A 23,887-nucleotide genomic window follows, 5' to 3' on the forward strand; every position below is an offset into this window, starting at 1 on the left:
ATTCAAGTCAACTGTTATATTAAAGTTCTCAAAATGACAGCAGCCTGTGTGAATCCTGGATATCTCACTGTAAATATATGTAAAAATACACACATTGCTTAACTGTATTTCAAGTGAGTTAAATGCCGCTTAATTCGAATTCCTCGTTCTTCTGCCATGTATGGCTCTGGGTCGACCTATCTAATAAACAAAGTGGTAACCTGTTTCTGGACAGCCCGGTTTCAGGCCGGACGTATTTTGAATCCGCAACAAATATGGCGGCCCCCACTGGTCGAACATGCCTACAGTATTTGCTGCATCTTGCCCAAGATAATCTTGACTTCAGGTTGCCGGTAACCTTTCATAAAACACTTTCAATGCTACACACGCCTTTATGGAACTCTCATATTTTATTGTTGTTGTTTTTTTTCTGTAAAAATAGCCGAAACTGGCAAACTAACGTCCCAGTTCCCCCTGGTTTGCTATGTTAGCTAGCTGCAGCTGCTAGACTCGCTATAGTTCAAAGCTGCCACTGACAGGCATGTAGTGTAACAGTAGTGATGGGGTTACATTTTGTTTTGGTTCTACGTCACATTATTTGGATGTTTTATTATAATGAAAACAGACATACACATACTTCTGCATATACCTCCATCTGAACATTTTAAAAGGTGATAGCCAACAATGCACCTCTACACGTTTTACATAATTATTGACCATAATGTTATCTTCAATCTGTAAATCTCCTAATGTGATGAATAGAAAACTTACAATGCATGTTTGCACGCCTGGACATGTTCTATATATTTATTCTCCCCTAATGGAAAGTGATGCACACTTGCACAATCACTTCAACCTGTAAATCAGTCAGTGGAGATGCTGCATCTGTTGTCTTTTGCTTATTGTTTTCAGTATACTCTGTATTCTGCTGCTGCTGCGACAACCCAGTTTCCCCATAGGGAACATTAAATTGTAGCCTAATCCAATCCATTCTAATCTATCTAGTCTAATATATATATCAGTGCAGGCCTCCATCGGTATTTTTGAGCGTTTTGGAGGTGCAGGATTGATCTTCTCTGTGTTCAATCTTCCAGGAGATCAGGGCCCTGCTGTCTCTCAGAGGAAAACCATTCCAACCCGGTCAAAACTTCAAAGAAAAGGTATAGCAAGTCTAATACAAGATGTACCTATTTCAGTTGTCCGCAAGACTGTTCCCAAAGTCACTGTCATTCCTGCTGCTCTTCTCTCTAGTCTCCTTTCTGGTGTCTGGATGGCTTATCTGAAGAGGACGTCCATAACATCATGGCCAGATCCGTCTGTGCAAAGTAAGTTTTTGACCTTTGTAGAAAGGAAGTTAGTGGGATTGTGCCTGGAAAAGTAGTATTGATGCTGTTGGTGATGGCATAACCTGGCAAATCTCCTTTTTTATGATGAACCTGCTGCACATGTTGCATTTTCAATTCAGACTCATGCATATGTATAAAGTGTGAGTGCTTGTGGATGTTTGAATAACATTTGTGACAAAATAACACACATTTATTTCAATAGTCATGCATCCTACTATTTGCTTGTGGCTTTGGCAATATTTTCTCTAGTCAAAATGGCTGAGACACAGCTCATGTTTATTCTTCTAGGTCTGCTTTTGAATTATGGGGTCATGGACGGACACACAGCGAACTCAGAACATCCCTCTTGAAGTATCCGTCAGAGAACATGGTTGGTGATGGACAGTATCGATATGAACAATATCGATATTAAGGCCTAACGGAGTGTGAAGCTAATGTGCTTTCTTTACTCTCTGTTTGCATTAGGGCTGAACAATTAATTGAAATTTTATCGAAATCGCAATATGGCCTACTGCAATTTTCAAATTGCAGGAGGCGCAATATTTGTTAAAGGCAAAATGTGTGTCAAAATACCATTTTAAATTAAATATTGTCATGCTGCAGAGATGTCCTGGCCTACACATCATATTCTACAGACTTAAGAAAACATCTTTGTTTGGTACAGATCCCCGCAAAAATCACACCATAATCATTTTAATACGTTTTTCAATGAAAATGAGAATAATGATGTAAAAATGATCATTCCCTCTAATATCGCAAATCATATCGCAATTGCAATATCAGTCAAAATAATCGCAATTAGATATTTTTTCAAAATCGTTCAGCCCTAGTTTGCATTCCATTTCTTTCTCCACATTTCCCCTACAGTCGCCATTCATGCAGCAAGACTCCACATACAGAATCAACGTCTACACCTTCAACAAGACTCTGGAGTTTGCAGACAGAATCAAGAGGATCGATGTGAGTCTAGGCGTATGCTCATGTGCAGTACATGGATGTGGGTGAAAGAAGTGAAAGAAGGCAAAAATGAACGAGTATATGTTTGCATTCTCTTGGCAGGCTATGGAGTATCTTCCGTTTGAGGGCACAGTGAGCCTGAAGAGCCCTCAGCACATCTTCTGTTTGTTAGAGGATTACGGCTCTGACCCCAACAACATCCCGGAGGATCCCCTCTACATCTACTTTGGCCGCTGGGTGAGAGATGTGTGACTGCAGACGAAAAAAAGCAGTGAAGTCAAAGCTCAAACAATTAAAAGTACTCAAAAGATTGGCATTCTGCAGCAGGAGGAACAGACATTTAACAGCAACAATATTCATTCAGTATTTTCACATGTTTCTAGCAGGGTGGGTAGTGGTCTACCTATGAAGGGTTGGACTGCCAATACTAACTGAATGCAGGAGAAATTCTATATTGAAATGTAGCTTAATGCTTACTCATTTGGACTCATTTTACTCTGATTCCAAAGAAACAAAGCTCACAAAACATACCTAAATCGGACTGTGGTAACAGAAAATGCCTGACAAACATTTGTGAAAAATGTATCCAATGCAACTGAATACACTCATTCCTACGGCAGGTAGCGGACGGACAGCGTGAACTGATTCGCTCCCACAGTGTGAAGAACCGACACTTCATAGGCAACACCAGCATGGACGCCGGCCTCTCTTTCATCATGGCCAACCACGCTAAGGTCAAGGAGAACGACTTCGTCTTTGACCCGTTCGTCGGCACAGGTGAGTTAAGTCTCTCTCTCTCTCTCTCTCTCTCTCTCTGACATGCATGCACACTTAGAGAAATGTGTGTCATACGGGTGATGGGAGCAATCCTGTCTTCATCTCTGTCTTTCAGGGAGCCTGTTGATAGCATGCTCCCATTTCGGCGCCTACGTCTGCGGAACAGATATCGATTACAACACTATTCACGGGAAAGGTAAGGCTTGTCTACTCGACACTAAAAGAGCTCGACACTTACGCAGTGCCTTTACACATTTCACACCGACTACTGCAGTGTCTTATATTCCTCTGAATTTTCCCAGGGCGATCCAGCCGTAAAAACCAGAAGTGGCGCGGTCCCGACGAGAATATCAGAGCCAACCTGCGTCAGTACGGGACAGAGAAGTCCTATCTGGACGTCATGGTGTGCGACGCATCCAAGCCTGTCTGGAGGGACGCCGCGCTGTTCGATGCCATCATCACTGATCGTAGGTCCTTAGTTTAGTCTTAATCCGACATATAATTGGCTTGTTCTGACAGGTCATAATACCTACCACTTAGTTAACATTTTGAGTGTGGTAGATTATAGGTTTTTGAATGCTAACAAAGTGCTAGAACAGAGAACCAATTGCAGAACACACCATACTTGACTCTATTATTATGTAGATGAATGTGTTGATAGCATTTGTGTAATTCCCGCTGTTTATTATTTTCTTGGTAGTCATGTACCATGTCACCAGAATTTCCTTCGGGATCAATAAAGTATCTATCTATCTATCTATCTATCTATCTATCTATCTATCTATCTATCTATCTGCATTTTGAGCTGTCAGAAATAGCTCCATTGTATTTTGAAAATGTTCATATCAGCAATCTGGATGGGAGAGGATACATTTAGCAATAGTTTGGGCTGTAATGGATTGTTCTCAGTTGGACTGGGACCTCTCACCCAGACCCTGCATTTATCCCCCATATAGTAGGGTTCTTGACTGTGATGTGTATTCGGTCTGTGTGGTGTGTTGCCAGCTCCCTACGGCATCCGCGAGTCCACAAGGAGAACAGGCTCCCACAAAGACGTCACTAAACCTCCTGATGACTTGTAAGTTCACCTGACACGCTGCTTAATCTCCCCCAGTAATGCCATATTGGGTCTTATTTTGTGAAAAGGAATGAAAGGTTGATGGTTCATCCTACCCACACATGCTTTTGGGTATTACTCACTAAGCTTAGCTCTTACTCTACAATTTCCATTAGGTCTTACAGTGTCTTTAGACTGTTACTAATCACCTCAAACCCCCTGCCCCTCAAAGCATTTGACTTTTCCTAAGTAAAAACGAGCAAATAATTGAAAATACTCAAAGGGAATCATTTGAAATATGTAATGTATTGTTAGCATTACTCGTCTAAACCTGTCATGTTTATTTTTTCTCCTCCCCAGCTGTGGGGAGAGCCATGTCCCTGTCTCCATGGCGTACCACCTGAGTGACATCTTCTCCGACCTGTTAAACTTCTCTGCCCACCACCTGCTCCTGGGCGGGAGGCTAGTGTATTGGCTGCCTGTCCACAGGCCAGAGTGAGTACGCAGACCTCTAATATGATCATTTAATAATATGATTCTCTTTGGAAAGATGAGCCTATTGTTAGAGTTGCAACTTTACTTTGCAACTCTAACAATTTACTTTTACTTTGAAACTTTAGTCTTTCACACTGGGATCCAGGCTTAAAGCGTACTTACTTCTGTTGCTCTTGTTGTGTGAGAACTCCCTCAAAGTAGGCCTTCAACCACTTTGTGTCCCGACCCATTGTTTATAAACATGCTATGCTGTATGAAGATTTATATTTTGATACCTGATTTTGTTGTCTACAGTTTCCTCAAGCCTACATTCAGTTTGTACAGTCTTAGATTTAGAGCTGTGATTTTGTTGAAGTGGTTCTTTGCTCATAATAATAATGTTTACCACTAGGGGGCAGGCTCATCCTATAAACTGGAACTGCATGATGCAGACTTGTGGTGGACACAGGCTACAAGATTCTGATCAGATATAGGTCTAATTAAGAGCCATTCCACGCAAATATTTCAACATAACCCAAAGAATTTAGTGCATATTCCTCATCATAGTTTTTTTTTTTTTTAGCTAAATTAAAGGATAATACCAGTGTTCATCTAGGTTACCCTTCTCCTTTACATTATTCCTGGTAGTGTCTACACATAGTCAGGGTGCATCCCAAAACTCCAAAAATCACTCTTGCTTTCCTCCGTGACCCGGAAATTGCAGAGCAGGGGAGATATGAATATGACATATTTTGTGCTGGGTGTGCATAAAAACTTTTATTGGCTGTGAGGCATATTGTGGGTTTGGGCTACATCAGTTATGATAAGGCCACTTCATCACTAGGAGATGTCTCATTTTTGACGATGGAGTAGCAAATAAACTGTCCCAAATGGCCTCCGCTTCCCTCGCTCCCTCCTCTCCTCCACTCCATTTCTCCCCTCGTCTCCTCCAAGTTGCTTCCTGGTAGGAGAGGAGTGTTAGTGAGGGAAGAGAGGAAAGAAGTAGTGAAATAGCTTTGGGATGCAGCCTCAGTGTAGCTGGAGATATCAGGGCTCGTTTTTCTACCTCCAGAAGAAGCCATTTGCTGCCATTCATTCTCAATCAGTATGAAAAACAACTGCCACACACTTTAAAACTGCCTGAGCTAGATAATCCATCACAGTAAACACAAAGCCTTAATTTGTTTTGTCAAACTTTACGTTTTATTGTTATTTTATGGTGCCTGAATTGAGTGTTTTTCATATCAATGCGTGCATTATGTTACACTCTGCTTACTGTCAATCACCTGACACCCACAGGAAGAAATAAAGTCTCCTCCAGGAAATAATCCGTCAAAAACATGTCGCCTTACAAACTTTATTGTCACATCCATGTCTTCTTGTTTAACTGGGACAGCGGTGAATTTCACGCTAGGTTTGACACAGTAGTTTGTATTTAAAAAACGAATTACATAAACCATGCGTTGTAAAATGATTGAGGGAAATTAAAACTAGACGTAGACAGTGGTAAATGGGCTATAACTGTAAATGACGCCGCTATTCTCCTTTAATTAGTTATCCAGCTATTAATTAGCTCAAGGAAACCTGGAGGGTCTATCTGCTCTTTCAGGTTCAGTGCAGCAGATTGGCATCAAAAGGAATTTCCACCACACGTTTCCACTTGGGTTTTCTACTCTCCAACTTTTCCCTTTAGCACTATTCCACTCCCACTCCCATAAAACATTGTCCTGCGTGTGTAAGCACCTGCGTGAATGACAGTGTTTACACTAGCAGTATACAGGTGTGTGGAGGTATTCCCGCCCATACAGCTGGGCCGCAGCAAACCACAACTGACAGCGGTAAGCTACTTTATATGTCGGCTGTATAAAGCCCCATCGTCTGCACAAAGTTCTTCATTGTTACGTGTTCTGTGAATTAGCAGAAAGTTTAGTGCTGACTGGAAGCGCAGGTGTTTTGACTTTAGAGGTATGAGCCACAACAGACAGCGTACATTTGGGGAAGAAAACCCCAGAGGGCTGGCACTCCGTCTGCCCACTGATTATAAGACTGAGAAGGGGGTGAGGTCATCATGCATGTATGAGTGTGTGTGTGTGTGTGTGTGTGTGTGTGTGTGTGAGTGAGAGAAAGAGCGAGAGAGTGCAAGCATGCACTTAAACTGGCTTTGCAGACTTTTAGATTACCCCCATATTGTTTGTGTGTGTTTATGCATGTGTATATGTGTCAGTACATACGTGTGTGTGTGTGTGGTCTCGTGTTATGAGCACATGCAACATGTGTGTCATCATGTTCACACATTTGTCTTTGCTACTCATCTCCTGGCCCGGCGTGTACCGGTTGCTTGACCCCGTGTCTGTCAGAGCGCCGTGCCAAAATAAACCTCCGAGGCCCGGCATCAAGTCAGATATGTGGACTCTCTGTCTCTGCGGCCCGCACAGGCCGACCTGTGTGTGTGTGTGTGTGTGTGTGTGTGTGTGTGTGTTTGTGTGGTTTTCGACGTGTGTGTCTACGCGTATAAGCCCAGACGTAGCCTGTCTCCTGGGCCTAATCTGGGGCTCTACAGTGGGGATAGGGGAGATATCGGGTGTCTGTCACCCCCACATATGTGTGTGTCTGTGATGGTAATGGTGAGAATGGTGTGTGTGTCTGTGTTTGTGTTTGCGTGTGCGATGAAGATAGGGGGCTGTCTTGGGGGGGTACACGAGTTTGTGCCGGTGGTGGGAGGCCGTGTGTGTGTGTGTGGTGGGGGGTGGGGGGCGCGATGACAAGCGACACAAAGTCCTGTCAGCAAAAGACTACGTCGAAACCGGGTCAGACCCCCTGAACTCTCTCCTTCCCTTTCTCCCCCTTAAAAACAATAAATGGGAAGGCCGGAGAAGAAAACGTATCAAGACGGATTACGGAGTGTCAGTCGTCGCAGCCATAAAGTGACCTAATTACAGCATAAACAAGGGAAGTGAAGAAGTAGAGTGTCTGTACTGTCAGAAGTAAAATGATGTTAGAGGGATGAATGAGCGATTAAGGAAACGCGTGATCAATTTTAAAGCAAATGAAAGTGATCTGACATGGCACTCTCCATTTAAAAACTGTTCTTGACTGAAAATATGATAGTTAGGATATGAAACTAGGATCTTTCCTTTCAGTAGTGCCTTCCAAAAGGCGGTGGATTGAGCTCAGGTGTGACTTGAGATAAATGAAACGTTAAGAAGTACATGATCAAACTGGCATAAGGAATAAAGAGCGTGTGCTTCTCTCTTGGATTCCCCTCCAAAAAATTGTTCTGATTGTTGGTGAAATAAAACCTTGAATAAAGAAAAAGAGGCATCCTCAGGGTTCAATCACAACCAAACTCTGTGGGAGGAAAACATTGTGTGAAACAAAATAAAGCTTGTGAGCAGTAGCGTAGTGTGAGAGAACGCCTTTTTTTTTTTGGGGCAAAGTCAAAGGGACTTATGGAAAAAAGATGTATTGAAGGTGAAAGACAAGTCCCGCCTCTGCTGAGATGTAAAGCCCAATCACGTGACAGCTCGGCAGGTCCAGCTCTCCGCTAACGACTCCTGATTGGCAGGAGAGAGTTATCGCCCGGCCGCATCACCGCGGGTCGCCGTGACGACCAAACATCCCGTCGCTGCGGAGGCCCCGCGCGTGGCCATGGCAACCGGGGAGACAAACAGTGAGGTGCAAATCTGGCTTTGAATAGGGAGTGTTGCTACTGTGATGGAGGTTAGGAGAAAGTGCTACTGACACAAATATGCAAACACATACATCATCCGCCGTTAATAGGCCCTGGCCTGGCCTGGACAGCTTTTAGCTGCAGAGGCTGGCGAGCGATGACAGAGCCAGCAGTCAACCTGTCAGCTCAGACTCAGTTTTTCCGCCATCTTTGCACAAAATGGACTACCTTTGCTTTTCCAGCCGGCTTTACGCTGCCCCGCTCCAATGTGCAATGACATGATTGGTGAGAAAGCGAGAGACAGACAGACGGAGAGGAGAAAGGAGAAGGTCGCAGAATGTTGGCGAAGGTTAGGCAGTAATTTTGAGAGGATTAGGCGACCTCACTGTATCCCAGCAGCCTTTGTGTGGCCTCCTGCAGCACTGAGGCTCCAGAGAGAACATGAAGAACTGTCTGAGGCCTCGCACATACTCTCATTTAGTTCTTTAGGTGCGTTCTGTCAAGAATAATGAAACTAGTCTATCTATTTATCTGTCAGTCAGGCTCTCTCGGCTCCTCACCTTTCTGAGACTGATCAGTAACTCTGTGTGTGTGTGTGTGTGTGTGTGTGTGTGTGTGTGTGTGTGTGTGTGTCCTGCCCAGATACTGTGAGGAGATGGTTCCCCTGCACCCCTGTCTCAGGCTGATCAGTAACTGTGAGCAGACCCTCTCCAGCCATACGTCCCGACGCCTCATCACCATGGAGAAGATCAAGGAGCCCGAGGTGTGTGTGTGTGTGTGTGTGTGTGTGTGTGTGTGTGTGTGTGTGTGCGTGTGCATATATGCGTGTTAGCGTGTGTGCACACCTGCGAGTGTGTTTGCGTGAAGGCCGAGCTGTCTGTGTCCGGGCTTGCAAGGGTTTGTGCATGTTTGGAAGTGCGTTTGCGTGATTGTTTGTGTGTGTGTGCCATTCATGAACGCTGTGTGTGTGTGTGCATGCTTGTACATGTCTCTACTGCATTGCATTTTCATTGCTGTATTTTTTCCTAGAGGCAGGTTTCAGAAAATGCCAGAACAAAAATATGGTCACTGTTCTGTACACAAAGTGGCACAAAAGTTTCCTCCCGTGGTCGTGCGGTTGATGTGTGGAAACAAACTTATATATTTGCCTTTTGCTGTGTGTGTGCGACTCTAAAGTCGTCCGTATGATCCAGTTTTAGGAGGCCTCCCGTTTGGAAGTACGACTTTCTACACAGCACATGGTTTGAAGTCATGTATTTTGGTAGCATAGTTATGATAAATTACATGGACGTGTCTGCAAAGCAAGCGTCCATGTGTGCTGCAGAATTTGTTTACGGTTTTCGTATGTGCGAACATGCACAGCAACACCGATACGACCACGTTTATGTAAAATGGGAGCATGTGTGTGTCTGCCCGTCGCTGCCTGTTTTTTTTTTTATGTGCGGTTTGCAGCCTTGTTTGTGTATATAACCGCATAAGTGTATATAGCGTTTATGTATGTAGTATGCATATGTGCGTGTTTTTACATGCCATCCCAATGAAAGTCGACAGCGATGGTGTCTCTCTCTCTGTCTGGGGCAAATCCTCACCATCTGGCTGCGATTGGCTCATTTCTTTTATACCGGGACCCTAAATGGCTTAATCACACATCGTATGGAAAACAATCCATCTTTGGATCTGACATCCACTCCACTTCAAAACCCCAAATTGCTCCCATAAAGGGCCCTGTGTGACACGCGCGCACACACACACACACACACACACACACACACACACACACACACACACACACACACACACACACACACACACACACACACACACACTGTTTGATCTGCTCTGACTGGCATGTATCTCAGGTCCCGAAGTGTTTTTTTTTGTTTTTTTTATTCCCCCAAATAGGCCTCAAGTATTAAGACATCATACCTATCAACACTCATGAGCATTCTCCAGGGTTCACAGCTTGGTGTGTGTGTGTGTACATGTGTGTGCACTTGCATGTATTCATATGCATGTGGTGCATGTGCCTACTCTTTTCTGTGTTTCTGTGTTCTGACGGGAAAGTGGCTAATAGCTGTTGTGAAGCAGATAAATGTTTCCTGCAGAAGTCTAGTGTAGAAAACTCTCTGAAACCTCTCATTTTCTTATTTATGAGGTGTGACATAGTGTGTTTGGTGACCATAAAGTTCGAGTTATTTGGCTAATTTAGCACTAAATGTAAGTAGCTCTCCACCTGTATAGCTGTTGGCAAAGGTCGCGGGATAATTTCCCCTGTTTCCAGTCGTTTGAAGTCGTGTCGCTCTGTCCCTATAAAGTCAGGGTCAGGGTTAGGTTGTCAGTCTTGTTACCCAGAGTTCTCTGTCTGATGTGGTCATGGAAACCGTCTCCGGGTTGCTTGGCGGCGTCAGCCGGCGATGGAGAGAGGTGTTGCTGACAAATCACAGGCCCGACATTGGAGTCATCACTTCCAACTCAACTCACCTCATTAGTCCTCTTCCCAGCATCTCTCTCCATCCCTCCATCCCTCCATCCCTCCGGTGACCAAAGGCTACCTTACAGCCAAGACAAACTGTTTAATTACAGCTATTCATAACAGTTCATATACATTGCTAATATACACTAAGACAGTCCTATCACTACTTGTGAACTTGGAAAAACTCTATGTAAACCTTGTATGTGATACCAACATCATGCTGACATCCAGTTGGAGTTGCTCCATTGACTATAAATGGGAGACAGACTCTTTTGACTCAAAGATATATTTGAACTTTTATATCCAAATGAGCTTCATATTAAAATAGTGCGATTGAATCAGAATATTTGCCCTTATTGCCAGAAAATTGAAATTATCCCAGTTTCTTTCAGAGTTTTTGTTCTGTTTCTAGGGAACTGTACATTTAAATAACATGACATCAGGAGGCAGGATAAGCTCTTGTTTCTAGCTATGGGGACAGAAGTGAATGATCACAAATAGACATTAATTCCTAGATGAATTTATCTGCAAAGCAACGAGCAACGACAAGTATAATATGGCTGAATGCTGAAACAATTGAATCTATCATTTCCTTGTGCACACTAACTGGGGAAACGAGGCAGGACTTTTAGCGTGACAATCTCTGTTGTTGGTAATTCTGGGCTTCTCTCCATGGTACAGTTGTGGACGGCATTGTTACAAATTTGGGGAAGGGAAAGCAGCTTATTTCCCATTGTAAAACCAGGCATTAGTGTTTCTCTCAGTGGCTGCTAGGGTTCAAATCATATCAGGTTTAGTACAGTAACCTGTTTGTGTCTCTACAGGAATCGGATGCGCTGGCTCATCTGGCAGACCCGCGCTTCAGCCCCTACCAGGGACACAACGCCTTCAGAGAGAAGTACTTCAGTGGACTCAACAAGAGGGGTGGCAAGGAGGACAATGCATTCACTATCAATGGAGAGTCACTGGATGAATGACGGCAAGATGAAGATGAAGATGAATCACCTCAAAGCCTCAATAAAAGGGATCAAACCCTGCGACCAGAGCAAAGGACAATGTAAAGGTAAAACCAGACAGATGAAGGCGGGGCATGGATGCCAGTGGACTCAAAAACAACAAATTACTGATAACTTGTTTGTGATAGTTTGGATTTTTTTTAATCTTTCACAATGGTGTAATTATGTTTTTATGCCTGTTGCCATTTCTTTGCAAATAAAAGGATTTAATGGACTGATTTTACAACTATTGTAGGTGTCCTTCTTTACAGAATAGTGTTGACTAAGAGAAACTAATGGTTTGAAGTCAGACAGTAGACTGCCTGTAAGATCAGTTTAACTCTTGCTGATGTTTAACAAAAGTCCTTTTATATGCACATACACTCTAAAACTTTACACCTTCTCCTATTTCATGTTAAAAGATCATTGTGGTTTGAAATGTACAGTTTCAAAAAGGTTCATAAACAACACTAAATTTGAACAGCGATACCAGTTTTTAACTTTACGGAGCCTAGTGAAATAGAGGAAGACCAATGCTTAATGTGGATACAAATAATTAGCGCATGTCTTCTTGGTGCCAGATTGACCTGTCGGACTTACATATTGATTGATCTGATGCACAGGCACATTTTATTTAGGCGGATGCTACTCTGTCACAGTGTCTCTATACACTGCAAATGGTGTCTAAAAATACATTTACGGCCACAGCCCCGCTTTAGTCAGACAAAGGGAGCGTGTTTAGGCGAGAGAGAGAGGCCTCCCTGTGCAGGCAGAGACCAAATAACAGGGCGTCCCCACCTCGCCGCACACCACTACAGTTAGTCAGCAGCTTTTGTTGTTTTCCGACCACAGTTTACATGCGGCCCGGCTCATTATTCATCTCCTGAAAGCGACGCAGCGGCCTTTATGTACATTACCCCGTCGCTCTGTTTATCAGTTGGGCCTCTGCCTTCCCACCACACTTCCCAGATCCCCCTTCTTCAGAGGGGAGAGAGGTCCGGGCATGATCACACGATACCCGGCTCGCCATCGCATGCGGTGCGCGCCGTTTACTGTTCCCACAATGCCTTTTTGTTGTCTATCATCATCAAGGGGAAGCGACTGATTCCACAGGACAGTTAGCGCGACCTCCCCCTTTCCTTTCCTTCCTCATCGCATCCCTCCTGTCTTCCGTCTCTCAGCCTTTCTTGCCCTCCATCACGTGTAAATGACTAATTCCCAACAGAAGACCTCTCTACGTTGAAGTTGTTCTTCTGTGTTCTTCTTTGTGTGTGTGTGTGTGTGTGTGTTTGTGCTGCCACAATACAGTGATAAAACGTGTTCTCAAGAACCCTCAGTCTCCAATGATGCAGACTATAATTAGGAGGGGGGTGTTCCTCTCCACACCATGTAATGTTGTCCAGACGTTTAGGAAATTCTGTGTGTGTGTGTGTGTGTGTGTGTGTGTGTGTGTGTGTGTGTATGCATGTGTGTACGTGTGAGATCTGGTTTTGTTTTAGGCTGGAAGCTAAGAGCAGCATAGCCGGGTTTCCTAGTGACTAGGAAAGTGATTTGAAACCTGTAAATAAATAATTGTTCTTATCTGAACCATTGGTTAGTTGGTTAATTAATTAGTTGGTTAGGTCTTTCTATCTTCGCTTCTCTCCTTGCTTATTTGTATATATGTGTATATATATATATATATGTATATCGATTTTCTTAATTTGTATTTGTGTTATTTAGTCAATTAATAATTGTCCAGGCCTGGTTCCTTGTCCTCCTCCTCTCTCCCCTCTCCTAGTTCCCCCCCAACCCAACCCCCCACCGCCTTCCGACACACACACACACACACACACACACACACACACGTACTCTTCTCCCACTCCTCACTCTTCAACTGCAACTAACAATTATTATCATTATCGATTAATCTAATGTTTTTTCGATTAATCATTTAGTCTTATTTTTAATTTAGTCTATAAAATGTCAAACATAATGACAAATGCCCATCACAACTTACCAGAGCTCAAAGTGATTCTTAACATTGCTTACTTAGTCTGACCAGCAGACAAAAAAAACAGTATAAAAACAGTATTCATTTTATAATGATATGAAATGGAGAAAAGCAAGCAAATCTTAGCATTTGTGAAGCTGTTACCAGCAAATGTTTGGTATTTTTAACTGCTAAATGACTAAAACGACTAATTGATTATCAAACTTATAATCGATTAAGTTTCTGTCGATCGATGAATCCATTTGGCATTACTGCTCACCCTCTCCCCTACCTTCTTCCCGTCCATCTTGCTCCTCTCCCATCTTCACCTCCCTCTCCTTTCTCTTTCCCACTCTCATCTCGACAGTGTCCCCTTCGTCGCTCTTCCCCTCACCACCCTCTCTCCCATCCTCCTCCTTCTCCTGTTCACCTCTCTCCCTTCTCTTCCTCCTCTTCCTCCTCTCCCCCTCCTCTCTCCTCTGTCATGTACACTCCTCTCCTTTTTGTCGGGAGGCGACTCCCTGTAGGAGGAGAGGGCCGCCGTTTTGGAACGATGGCTCCTGATTAGACTCCCTTCTGCCTGAAAGCGACCTTCAAACTGCTGAATCAGGTGGTACACCATGAGACACACACACACACACACACACACAAACACACACAGCCACCCCAAACAGTATCCACCCACCCACACATACACCATGCACCATTAGAGACCAGAGGAGCTGGGGTACAGGGCAAAAAAACACACATAACCACACCACAACTGGTATCATTAACCACCAGAAGAAGAAGGCAACACACACACACACACACACACCCCTCTGAGACCTTTAGGGAGTGTCCCTGCAGTCAGAGGGAGCGGTATATCCATCATGATGTCCTTATCAGGTGCTGCTAGATGTGATGGATAGATGTTCCCCACATCTGTTAGCCGCTGATGGACGGCAAGTGATTGGAGACCTATTGACCTGTAACACTAGCCAACATATTGATCTGTTTTCACTGAGGTGTGTGGGGTGCACGGTGGAATGTGTGTGTATGTGATTGAGTGTGAAAGAACAGGGCTGTGTGTGTGTGTGTGTGTGTTTTGGGAGGCAGGGGCGGTGGGTATGCGTGTGAAATGGAGAGAGAGAGAGAGAGAGTGCAGCTGGTAGTGGGGAGTGTCCGCGCTCCACGTCCGCATGCGAGCGACTGAACAGATGTGGCGCAGGTGCAGTGCACCTGTCCGTATAGCCAGGGGAGTTTGGACACCTGCAAGTCCTCCACCCCCTGCCTCCCTCCCTCCCTCCCTCCCTCTTTTTCCATTCTTCTCACCCTCTCTCTCTCCCCCCCCCCCCCCGGCCCTTAGGTCACCCCGGTGCCCCCATCCGCCCCTGGAAGCCCTCCCTGCAGCCTCCTCAGCTCCTCAGCTGTGGACGCGAGGTAAGGCGAGAGCCGTTATCTCGCCGTCTGGGAGGAGAAGCGCGGCGGAGACAGAGTCATTAGAGTGCCACAAATCACCACAGGAGTCCCGTCGCGCAGCTGTGCGAAACTCAAACCGCACCCGGAGGAAAGTCGAAAGCGATACGTAGAAGTGAGGAGGAGGGAGAGGCGGGAGGAATGGAGCGGGACGAGAGGAGAGGAGAATATCCTGAGACGGTAACTTTGCTTGTCAAAGTCTCAATATATCCAAAAAAAAAAAACATAGATAGTGTAAGCAAGACATGATAGAATTCAGATGCCACTAGATGACAGCCTTGAGCAGAGGAAACATTCAAAAGAAGTGATAGCCGGGTGGCCTGTCTGTTAGCCCGCAGACTGTTTGCCATACATGCGGCTAGTAAACAGGGGAAGTTCAGGGGCTAAGCGCTTGAAAACGATTGTCCGACAGAGCTGCGAGTGAGAAAGTGCAGAGCCGCTCCGAACACACAACATCCTCTTTAAGACCCTGGCCTGGAAGTGGCGAGGGTTGTTGCCCCGGGAAGTAAAAGGGGTGAGTGAACGGCTTGTCACACAACTTCCTCATCCCGCCATCGCCTCGTCTTCTCATCACGGCCTCCTCCTCCTCTCCGTTACCTTGTTTGCCTGGCATTTTGAATCGTGCAGTTTTAGTATAATATTTGAGGAAATGATGCTGTAGCTGCCCTAAAACGTCACATTTAACTCTACTTAATATCACTAAAATTATTTGGTTCATATGCTTTTATAACAAGCTTAATACTGAATGTCAGTGTTTCAAACCTTGCAATACTTTGAATGAACTTAGTTTGTGGTTTATGCAGTTTTATGCCTGTTTTTTTTTTTTTTTTATTCTTTTTTTTTTTCCAGCATATGACCCTTAAGTCAACCACAGAGCACGGCACACATGCATTGTTGTTTTTGTAAAATTCCATGTTTGTGTGTGTGTGTGTGTGTGTTTATAGGGTCATCACACTTAATACAGCCGGAAAGGGGAAAGAGTGTGTGCCGCAGAAAGCAGCAGGCAGCTGAACCCAAGACAAACAGTGAGATCAGTCAATGTGTGTATTTGTCTATGTGCGTATGTGCCTCGTGCTGTGTTTATAGTGTTTGTCTGTGTGTGTGTGTGTGTGTGTGTGTGTGTGTTCTTGCGGTTGTCACTGCTGTTCTTCATTAATGAGAAGAAACCGCTGGATGGCTCCCTCACGCCCTTTTTTAATGATTCTTAACTGCCAAGTGGGCACACACACACACACACACACACACACACACACACACACACACAGAGCCAAGATGGCAAACATGGTGGCTGTGACACATTTCCTTTTCTACTCTTGCAGGGATCATAAAGCACTAATGCTTCTAATCAGGCTTAATACTGAACCCCAGAAAGGATGTAGCCTATATTAGAGCCTTTTCTGAAATGATGTCCCTATGAATATGGAAATCAGGATCAATATTTTTTCTGGTTTGCAGCCATTTTGAAAATCACCCTTTGCGCTTCATCTTCATCTTCATGACACCAAGAGTTCAAGCTTTGACTTCTTTCTAGAACCTCTCCTCTGCCCTGTAAAACTGTCCTGTCCACATGTTGATATTCAGCTGTACCTGCAAAAGCCCGGTCCACCATTTTCTTTGAATTCCTCATGCCCCCTCTCCACCTCCAGCCCACTTTGCACGGTGCTTGCATCCCCCACATGGTCCCTCTCCCTGAGAAATTACATCTTTCAGGATGAGCTGCTCTGCCTCTCAGCGATGAAGAGCGCAGGCTTGTGGGGGTCGTTGGGTTTGAATTTCAGCGATGCGCCTCAGTGCCTGTGGGGAGGGTCTGACTGAGGTGTGGGGGTATGTGTGTGTGTGTGTGTGTGTGTGTGTGTGTGTGTGAACATGTATATAGGTGAGTGTGTGAGCATCCCTGCTTGCATGGATATGTGCGTGTGTCTCTCACGGCTGTATTGCTGGGTGGAATGTGCTGTGCATGGGGGTGTGCGTTAGTCGGGGCCGAGATATACGCACACGGCGCTGAGATGTTGTTGGAGACTATCGCCCCTATCGCTGCTGGCTGATGGCTGTAGCGTGGAGGAGAGGAGGAGGAGGTGCCAACACACTCACACCTGTCCCCTCTGCACAGGTGAGCCTGCTGGAGACCGGCTCACCTGCATGTGTTTCTTCTGTTGATGTGTTTCTATCCGTGTGTCTCTTTCCCTCCGTCTCTGTCTCCCTCTTGGCCATTCTCTCCGTCTCTCTCCCTGACTCTGTGTCTCTCTCGCTGTTACTCTGTATCTACTGTATGTGTTTCTGTGTGTGAGCCTGCATCTTTCAATAGCTACACTACCAGTCAAAAGTTTGGACACACCTGATTGAATGCACTATGTTTTTTATTCTCTTAAAGCCATTTTGATCTAAAGGCTTATGCTTAAATGCTTGGAATTTGTTTGTTGATGCCTATGCATGAATTTCTTTCCAAAGCCTTTGCTTTTCCATCAAGGCAAAGGGCGGCTACTTTAAAGAATCTAAAATATAAGATAGTTTTGATTTGTTTAACACTTTTTTGGTCACTGCATAATTCCATTTGTGTTATTTAATAGCTTTGATGTCTTTACTATTATTCTAAAATGTGAAAAATGGTAAAAATAAAGAAAAATGTGGTGTGTCCAAACGTTTGACTGGTAATGTTTCCATCCAACTGTCAAGTGATGTTTTAATTGTTGCATAAATAAAATGTGTTAGGTTTCTGTCAGCTGGCTTGAAGTGAAGTAATAGGCTTCTTAAATGTAGAATATGTCAGAAAAGACATCCACAAGAAAATGGAAAAGTCTTTCAAGAATTGATTAGTATCAATATTGTTTTTGTTATTGTTTTTTAATTTCTCATGCATGAATTAATGCCATATAATCACAAACAGACAGATGACAGTTTGATGCACAGAAAAAAACATTCAACATCCAATGCGGCGTAACTTTATCGACAAAAACCTCTTTCCGCCTCAAATGAGTGTGAAAACCTTTGTGCGGTATTGAGGAAATTGAATCGAAATTCTGTGTTTTCATTCAGCTTTTCTAATCTGATAAATCACAATTCACATAAATATACCTGGATGGAAACTCCGCTTCTGACTCCATCTCTCCCTTTCAAACTTCTTCTTCTTCTTCTTCTCTCTCCCGCGCTGCGTGGCCAAACTCTGCCTTGCCAGTATCTGACAGAGTGGAACTCAAACCCAATAAACCCCACAGGTTTTACTCAGCGTTGCTCTTGTTGTTACAGCTTTCTGGCTCGGTCTAGACCGGGGGCCGACACTCCGGGTTTCATCCGTTCGGTATTCGTGCCCGGAGCTGTAACAGTTTTGTTTTTCATGAGATAAAACCCAATGCAGTGAGGAAAAATCACGGTGCTGGTAAAACGTCTCTTCTGTTGTCTATAAACTTTGAAAGTGAATTAAACTTAAAGCACAGTCCAACTCGTGTACTTTCCCATCTTTTGTTTAAGTTGTGTGTCTCTCCCCCCTCAGCAACCACAGAGGCAGCGCTGGGAGGAAAAGAGGCTACTTGAGGGATTTTAAATGGTCTGTATTAAATTAAGTATTATGGGCAGGTTAACATAAAAACACGGAATTCTGGGACAGACCGCCAGAAACGCTGTTTATTTTTGCTCTTTTTCTTTTCTTACCGATATTAAACAATGTTGCTACGGTACCTCTTCTTGCCGTAAAAATCGTAAACAATCGGCGGACCGCAAGCGACTCCGCTGGTGGCACGGGGCTCGGCTGCTGGGCTGGGTTGCCAGGTCACTGGGCTATCCAGTACACACAGACAGCAAAACAGATGATGATTTTACTTATTTTTCTTGCGTTTCTATTTGATCAGTTTGTATACTGCACATTTTGATGGGAAAATTGGAAGAGAGAGGGCATAAGATGCAAGGGCAGTCTGATTCAAAGCCATGACATCATGAGCAAATTTTGGCTCAGTCCCACCAGGAAGCCCAAAACCGGACTTTGATCTGAGTCTAGGTTGCATCTCACAATCTATAGTGTGTAATATGAGGATGGTGGGAAGTTGGTTTGATATGTTTACCTTGCGTGTTTGGGTATTGTAAGGGGAAATTGTTTGTTGGTGCTGTTACTTCATTTCATTCTTGCATAACTTTTGTTGAACATTTTGGGGTTTTATGAATCTAAATAAATCAAATGTGTGTTTGTGTAAGCTTCTGCGTGTGCGCGCATGAGCATGGCAGTGTGTGTAGATGCTTGTGCATGTGTGTTTGCGTGTTTGCGTGTGTGATCGGAACTATATCTGTAGAGTATGTATCATAGGGGCTTTCCACAGCGAGTCTTTCTTAGCTTGCACTTTTTCCTTTCCAGTCCAGCTGCCCCCATTGAAATCCGCTCTCTTCTTGTTTTCCTCTCCCTCAGATGCTCTCTATCTCCCACCTGCCAGACTAATGAAATGATTCAGCATCTGCCATAAAACAGCAAACGGCCCCGGTAGTCTAAAACCACCACTCCGTTTTATTTGGATTCGATTTGAATCAAGGTGTTCATTCTTCGTGGTCCGGGGTTTTTTCTCTCTGGCAGACTCTTTTGAAATCTTTTCATGTACTGGGACGATCACACCTGAGACAAACTCCTTTGAATGTATTTTATATACTGTACATCACTTGTGTCACGGTTCAAGTTCAAGTCTCCAGTTTCAAATCCTAGACGATTCATTCCTTTATAACAGCGATGCATTTGTCCTACAGAAAACAGACACGGAAAAGGATGAACACACTTCTTCCTTCATCCCTGCTGTTTTCTATGCAACCGCTCAAACATCTCTATTCTGTTAACACTGGAGGCAATGCAACAAACTGTCTGGCATTCTCATAAGCCAATAAATGCTCGAGGAAACCAGCACTAGTTTGGAATATAGCTGCGAGCGGGCCAGCCCATGCTGTGCAGCTCCGTTGCGAGTTGAGTTGGATTTGACCCTCATACCTTGATGCAAGCCGACAGGTACGTCGAGTTCTCTGGTGGTTCTGTACGACTCGCAGAGCTCCAGCGATCTCCACACTCCACACAGTCGGTCATGGTTCCTCGGAGAACTGAGCCAGATGGTTCATAAAAGCCAGCAACGCAGCAGGATAGGAGGGAGAGAGATGACCATCGAAAGCTTTAGAAGACGATGGACTCCTGAGAGAGTGGCAGGCGTTGAGACAAGGCCGCGTCATTCTGACAGCTTCTTGGCACGATCGTGGAACGAAAATGAAAATATAAAGCATATTTTCATTCTTTTTTCCTGATAACTTTAATATGTGAATGTTTGTGGTTATGTCTGTGTGTGTGTGTGAAAGAAACAGAACTACCTATGTGGTACCAGATGAAGTCCCTCCATCTAATCCTCTTTATTGAAATTGGACCACCAGTGAGTCTCCATTTGCTCACATAATATACCACAAGCACAGGAGCCAGCAGCGCAGTAATCCTCAACACTGGGAGGTGAATGGCTTTTCTCAGGTTTACTTTATGGACCATTCTGGTTCTCCAGCGCAATTACTTGCAATTGTAATAGCATCAACAAGCAAAGGCCATAATCATTAAGGAAACAAATTACAAACTAGGATATTTACTCACTAACCCCTCTACTGAGCCAGCAGAGAGGGGAAAACAGCTCAGGAAAAGCTTTCAGAGAGCCTTTTCATCCACTGCTCAGATGATGCTATAGTCGCTTTTGAAGCCTACTGAAGTGTAAATGCACAAGACGAAGTGTTGGGCGCTTTGGCAAATTAAGGAACGGTTGTTGGAAGAGATATGAAAGGAGCCTTGTCCTGATGTAGGGAGTTTATCTCAGCCTTTATTAGACACTTAGCACCTCATCAGAAGCTGCCAGACGGAGACGTTATAAAAGGGCTGATTGGAGGAGAGCCAAACTGCAGCCACGGCCAGCGTGATTGGCAGGTGTTGGTGGGCGTTTCCGCCGGTGGCGTTTCCCGGTATGGTCCGCTCCGCACTGGGAACGGCCTGGAATTCATCTGGATCCGTCAGCCACAGTGGCTTTTAATGGTGACGGGAGCTATGCCGCAATTTTTAAAGTCTTTCAAGTTATCAAAGATATCTGAAGTTTTTGCTCCATCGTGCATGAAAAACCAGCGTAGAAACCAGGCTAACCAGTCCAGCAGCTTGCTGGTCTGTGCCACAGTTTGATCCGCTGCACTGCACATTTTGCCTGGCAGCATTACGCGAGGCACAATGTTGCGTAAAGTTTGTATTGGGAGAACCTTAGGTGAGACATTCTTCTCTGATTTCATAAGCACAAGTGAAGCAGTTTTTCTTGCAATCGGCTCTCTTTAAGCCACTTAAGGAACTTTAAAAGCTTTAAAAGGAAAGCAGGACTTCATCTCTCTGTCCCAACCTCACCTCACCAGCCTCTCTCCATCTCATACCCCCATCCCTTCCTCCCTCCCTCCCCCCATCAAAAGTACATGTGCCCTCGGTGAAACGTTGTGTGTGCCTCCAACAGTCATTTATCATCATATACTTATTTCCAAAAAAGAACCATTTGTGTAATGAAAGCTGAGAGGGAAAAAAAAAAAAAAAAAAAAACGGAGAAAAGAAAAACTTTCAACCTGTAATAAAAAACAGACATGCCATGCACCGGGAGGAGGCGAGGAGGGGACGTTTCATTTGCTGCCAGGGTTCCCCAAGGTGGGGGGGGGGGGAAACGTTACATTATAAGGAATGAATTAAGGCTTGGATGCAGAGAGGGAGCTTAGATGCTCGTCGCTTTTATGAGGCTTCAAGCAGAACCGAACACACCGGTGTTGGGCCGGCTCCTAATAGCTGAACGCTCTTGCACAACGGCATCGGCGTTGGATTGTCCCGCTCCCAGAACTGAGGTATATTTTTCCACTGCTGAGATGCCATCGAACAACAGTTTAGAGTCTATGTCCAATAGAGTAGAAGGCAGATTTCTGTTATGTTCTTAATAGAGACACCTGAGGAGATGCAGGCAATTATCAGCAACAGCAATTTTTAATCATACTTTTGTTCTTTACAGCTCCTTATGTTATAGTCTGTAGACAGAGTTGGTCACTGTTGGCTGTAAAAGACGTCTCAAAGATGTGATGCCACACATGGAAATGAAAACAAATGGCACAGAGACACAAGTGAACAAAGGAGTGCTGATGTGATTGCATGTCATTGGTTTACCTATTTCAAGATACATTTGTAAACATGGCAAAACCCATTTTTGAGAGTTGAAGAGGCACAACATACATTACAAATGCACTGTCTCCCTGCCACACATTCATGTTCAAGGTAGCATATTCTTCATTGGAGTCTAACTTAAAGTGTTATTCATCCCTAATGTTTTGAAGCATGTGTACATTACCTTGTGTATGTTTGCCTGAGGTACATGTAAAAAAGATATTCAGAGATCAGGGATGTGAAGTAGGCGGGACTGGAAGAATAGGTCAAGGCCTTTTTTTTGCTCATTGTCATAAAAGCGACTTCCACACAGTTGGAAGTGCCTTTATCTGCATGGACTTTTACCTCTATTACCTTGGAAAATCCTCAACAGGTGAGCAGCGGGTTCTCACCTAAGTGTCGCTTATACAGTTTGGGGCAGGAGGTACAAGGGACAGTGGACAGAGGTGGTAGTACACAAATTCCTTACTCAAGTAAAAGTGCAAATACTCATCTAAAAATATACTCTGGTAAAAGTTTAAGAACCATTTCAAATCCTCTACTCAAGTCAAAGTATAAAAGTACATGGTCTTAAATTTACTTAAAGTATAAAAGTAAAAGTAGTCCTCTAAAAAAGGTATTTCTAATGTACTAAACTGGTTCTCTGTTGAGCCTTCTGCTGAATCACCTCAAATCACTAACGTTAATTCTAGCAGCTGAATTCACTAACATTAATTATCTGCTCTCTTGTTGCTTCTCTCTGTTCTTTTCCCTCCTTTTTTTTTTGGTGTGAACAAGCAGCCAATCGCATTTGACACTTGATCAGTGAGTAGAAAGTACAGATTTTTCTTTTGAAATGTAGTGAGTGAAAGTAAAAAGCCTTAAGTGAAAGAAAAACTTGAGTAAAATACAGATACTTGAAAATCTCACTTACTCCCGCCTCTGACCCTGGACCTGTTTATGCACAGATCCCACATGATAGTGAGTACTGGTATGCTTTAATAAGTCTTGGTCCCATGATGAGACAACATTTACTCAGTTTGGTTGAAGGGTTTGAGAACCCCTGCTCTATCAAAGGCTTGATCTTTCATATAAAAGTCAATAAAATATCGGTGTTGCCCTACCAGAAACAAACAGCTTCTGCGTTTCACCTGTTTCCATGCACCCTGGCAGCCAGGCCGGGTTGGGTTTGTGAAATGCCTACAGTAATTGGCATAAAATAGCCTCTAAAATCCACAATGTGCCTATTACACAGTAGAACCTTTGAAGCCATGAGGTAATGGACTACTGTGCTGTTTTTCTTCTTGACACCCTCTTTAGCAGAGAATCAGATCCAGCACATATGCCGGCAATGAAAGCTCTGTGATTTACCGACCAGTTAACTGACACTAATGGCTGGTAATTGATCGTTCACATTATTTATCGAGCATTGCGAATTTACAATTTGCAAATTCAAACACACCTTGTTTTCTCACTTATCTCTCCAGAGGGCGGACTTCTTTTTTCAGTGACCCATGAATGTGCATGAGGAGAGGTAACGCTTGTTAGCAACACCCTCTCTCACATACACACACACACACACACACAC

At 44.1% G+C, this 23,887-nt stretch overlaps 1 protein-coding gene across 1 annotated transcript; it reads left to right on the forward strand.

Annotated features, from left to right (window-relative positions):
- The first annotated feature begins 251 nt into the window (after positions 1-251).
- On the forward strand, positions 252-11,958 carry trmt11 (tRNA methyltransferase 11). The gene is made up of 13 exons (XM_071925485.1): positions 252-332; positions 1,074-1,139; positions 1,231-1,304; positions 1,614-1,695; positions 2,193-2,285; positions 2,385-2,519; positions 2,903-3,059; positions 3,175-3,255; positions 3,362-3,526; positions 4,065-4,137; positions 4,477-4,611; positions 8,903-9,023; positions 11,558-11,958. The coding sequence occupies exons 1-13, from the start codon at positions 255-257 to the stop codon at positions 11,708-11,710; spliced, it is 1,413 nt and encodes a 470-aa protein (XP_071781586.1). The 5' UTR covers positions 252-254; the 3' UTR covers positions 11,711-11,958.
- The last annotated feature ends 11,929 nt before the right edge of the window (positions 11,959-23,887 follow it).

Source organism: Centroberyx gerrardi, chromosome 12 (assembly GCF_048128805.1).
Source record: "Centroberyx gerrardi isolate f3 chromosome 12, fCenGer3.hap1.cur.20231027, whole genome shotgun sequence".
Classification (NCBI taxonomy): Eukaryota; Metazoa; Chordata; class Actinopteri; order Beryciformes; family Berycidae; genus Centroberyx; species Centroberyx gerrardi.

Excerpts from the sequence above, each read along its gene's own strand:
- trmt11 (XM_071925485.1), top strand. The coding sequence starts at position 255 with ATGGCGGCCCCCACTGGTCGAACATGCCTACAGTATTTGCTGCATCTT. Across the intron at positions 3,256-3,361 it reads CAACACTATTCACGGGAAAG|GGCGATCCAGCCGTAAAAAC; the intron begins GTAAGGCTTGTC and ends GAATTTTCCCAG. Across the intron at positions 4,612-8,902 it reads CTGCCTGTCCACAGGCCAGA|ATACTGTGAGGAGATGGTTC; the intron begins GTGAGTACGCAG and ends TGTCCTGCCCAG.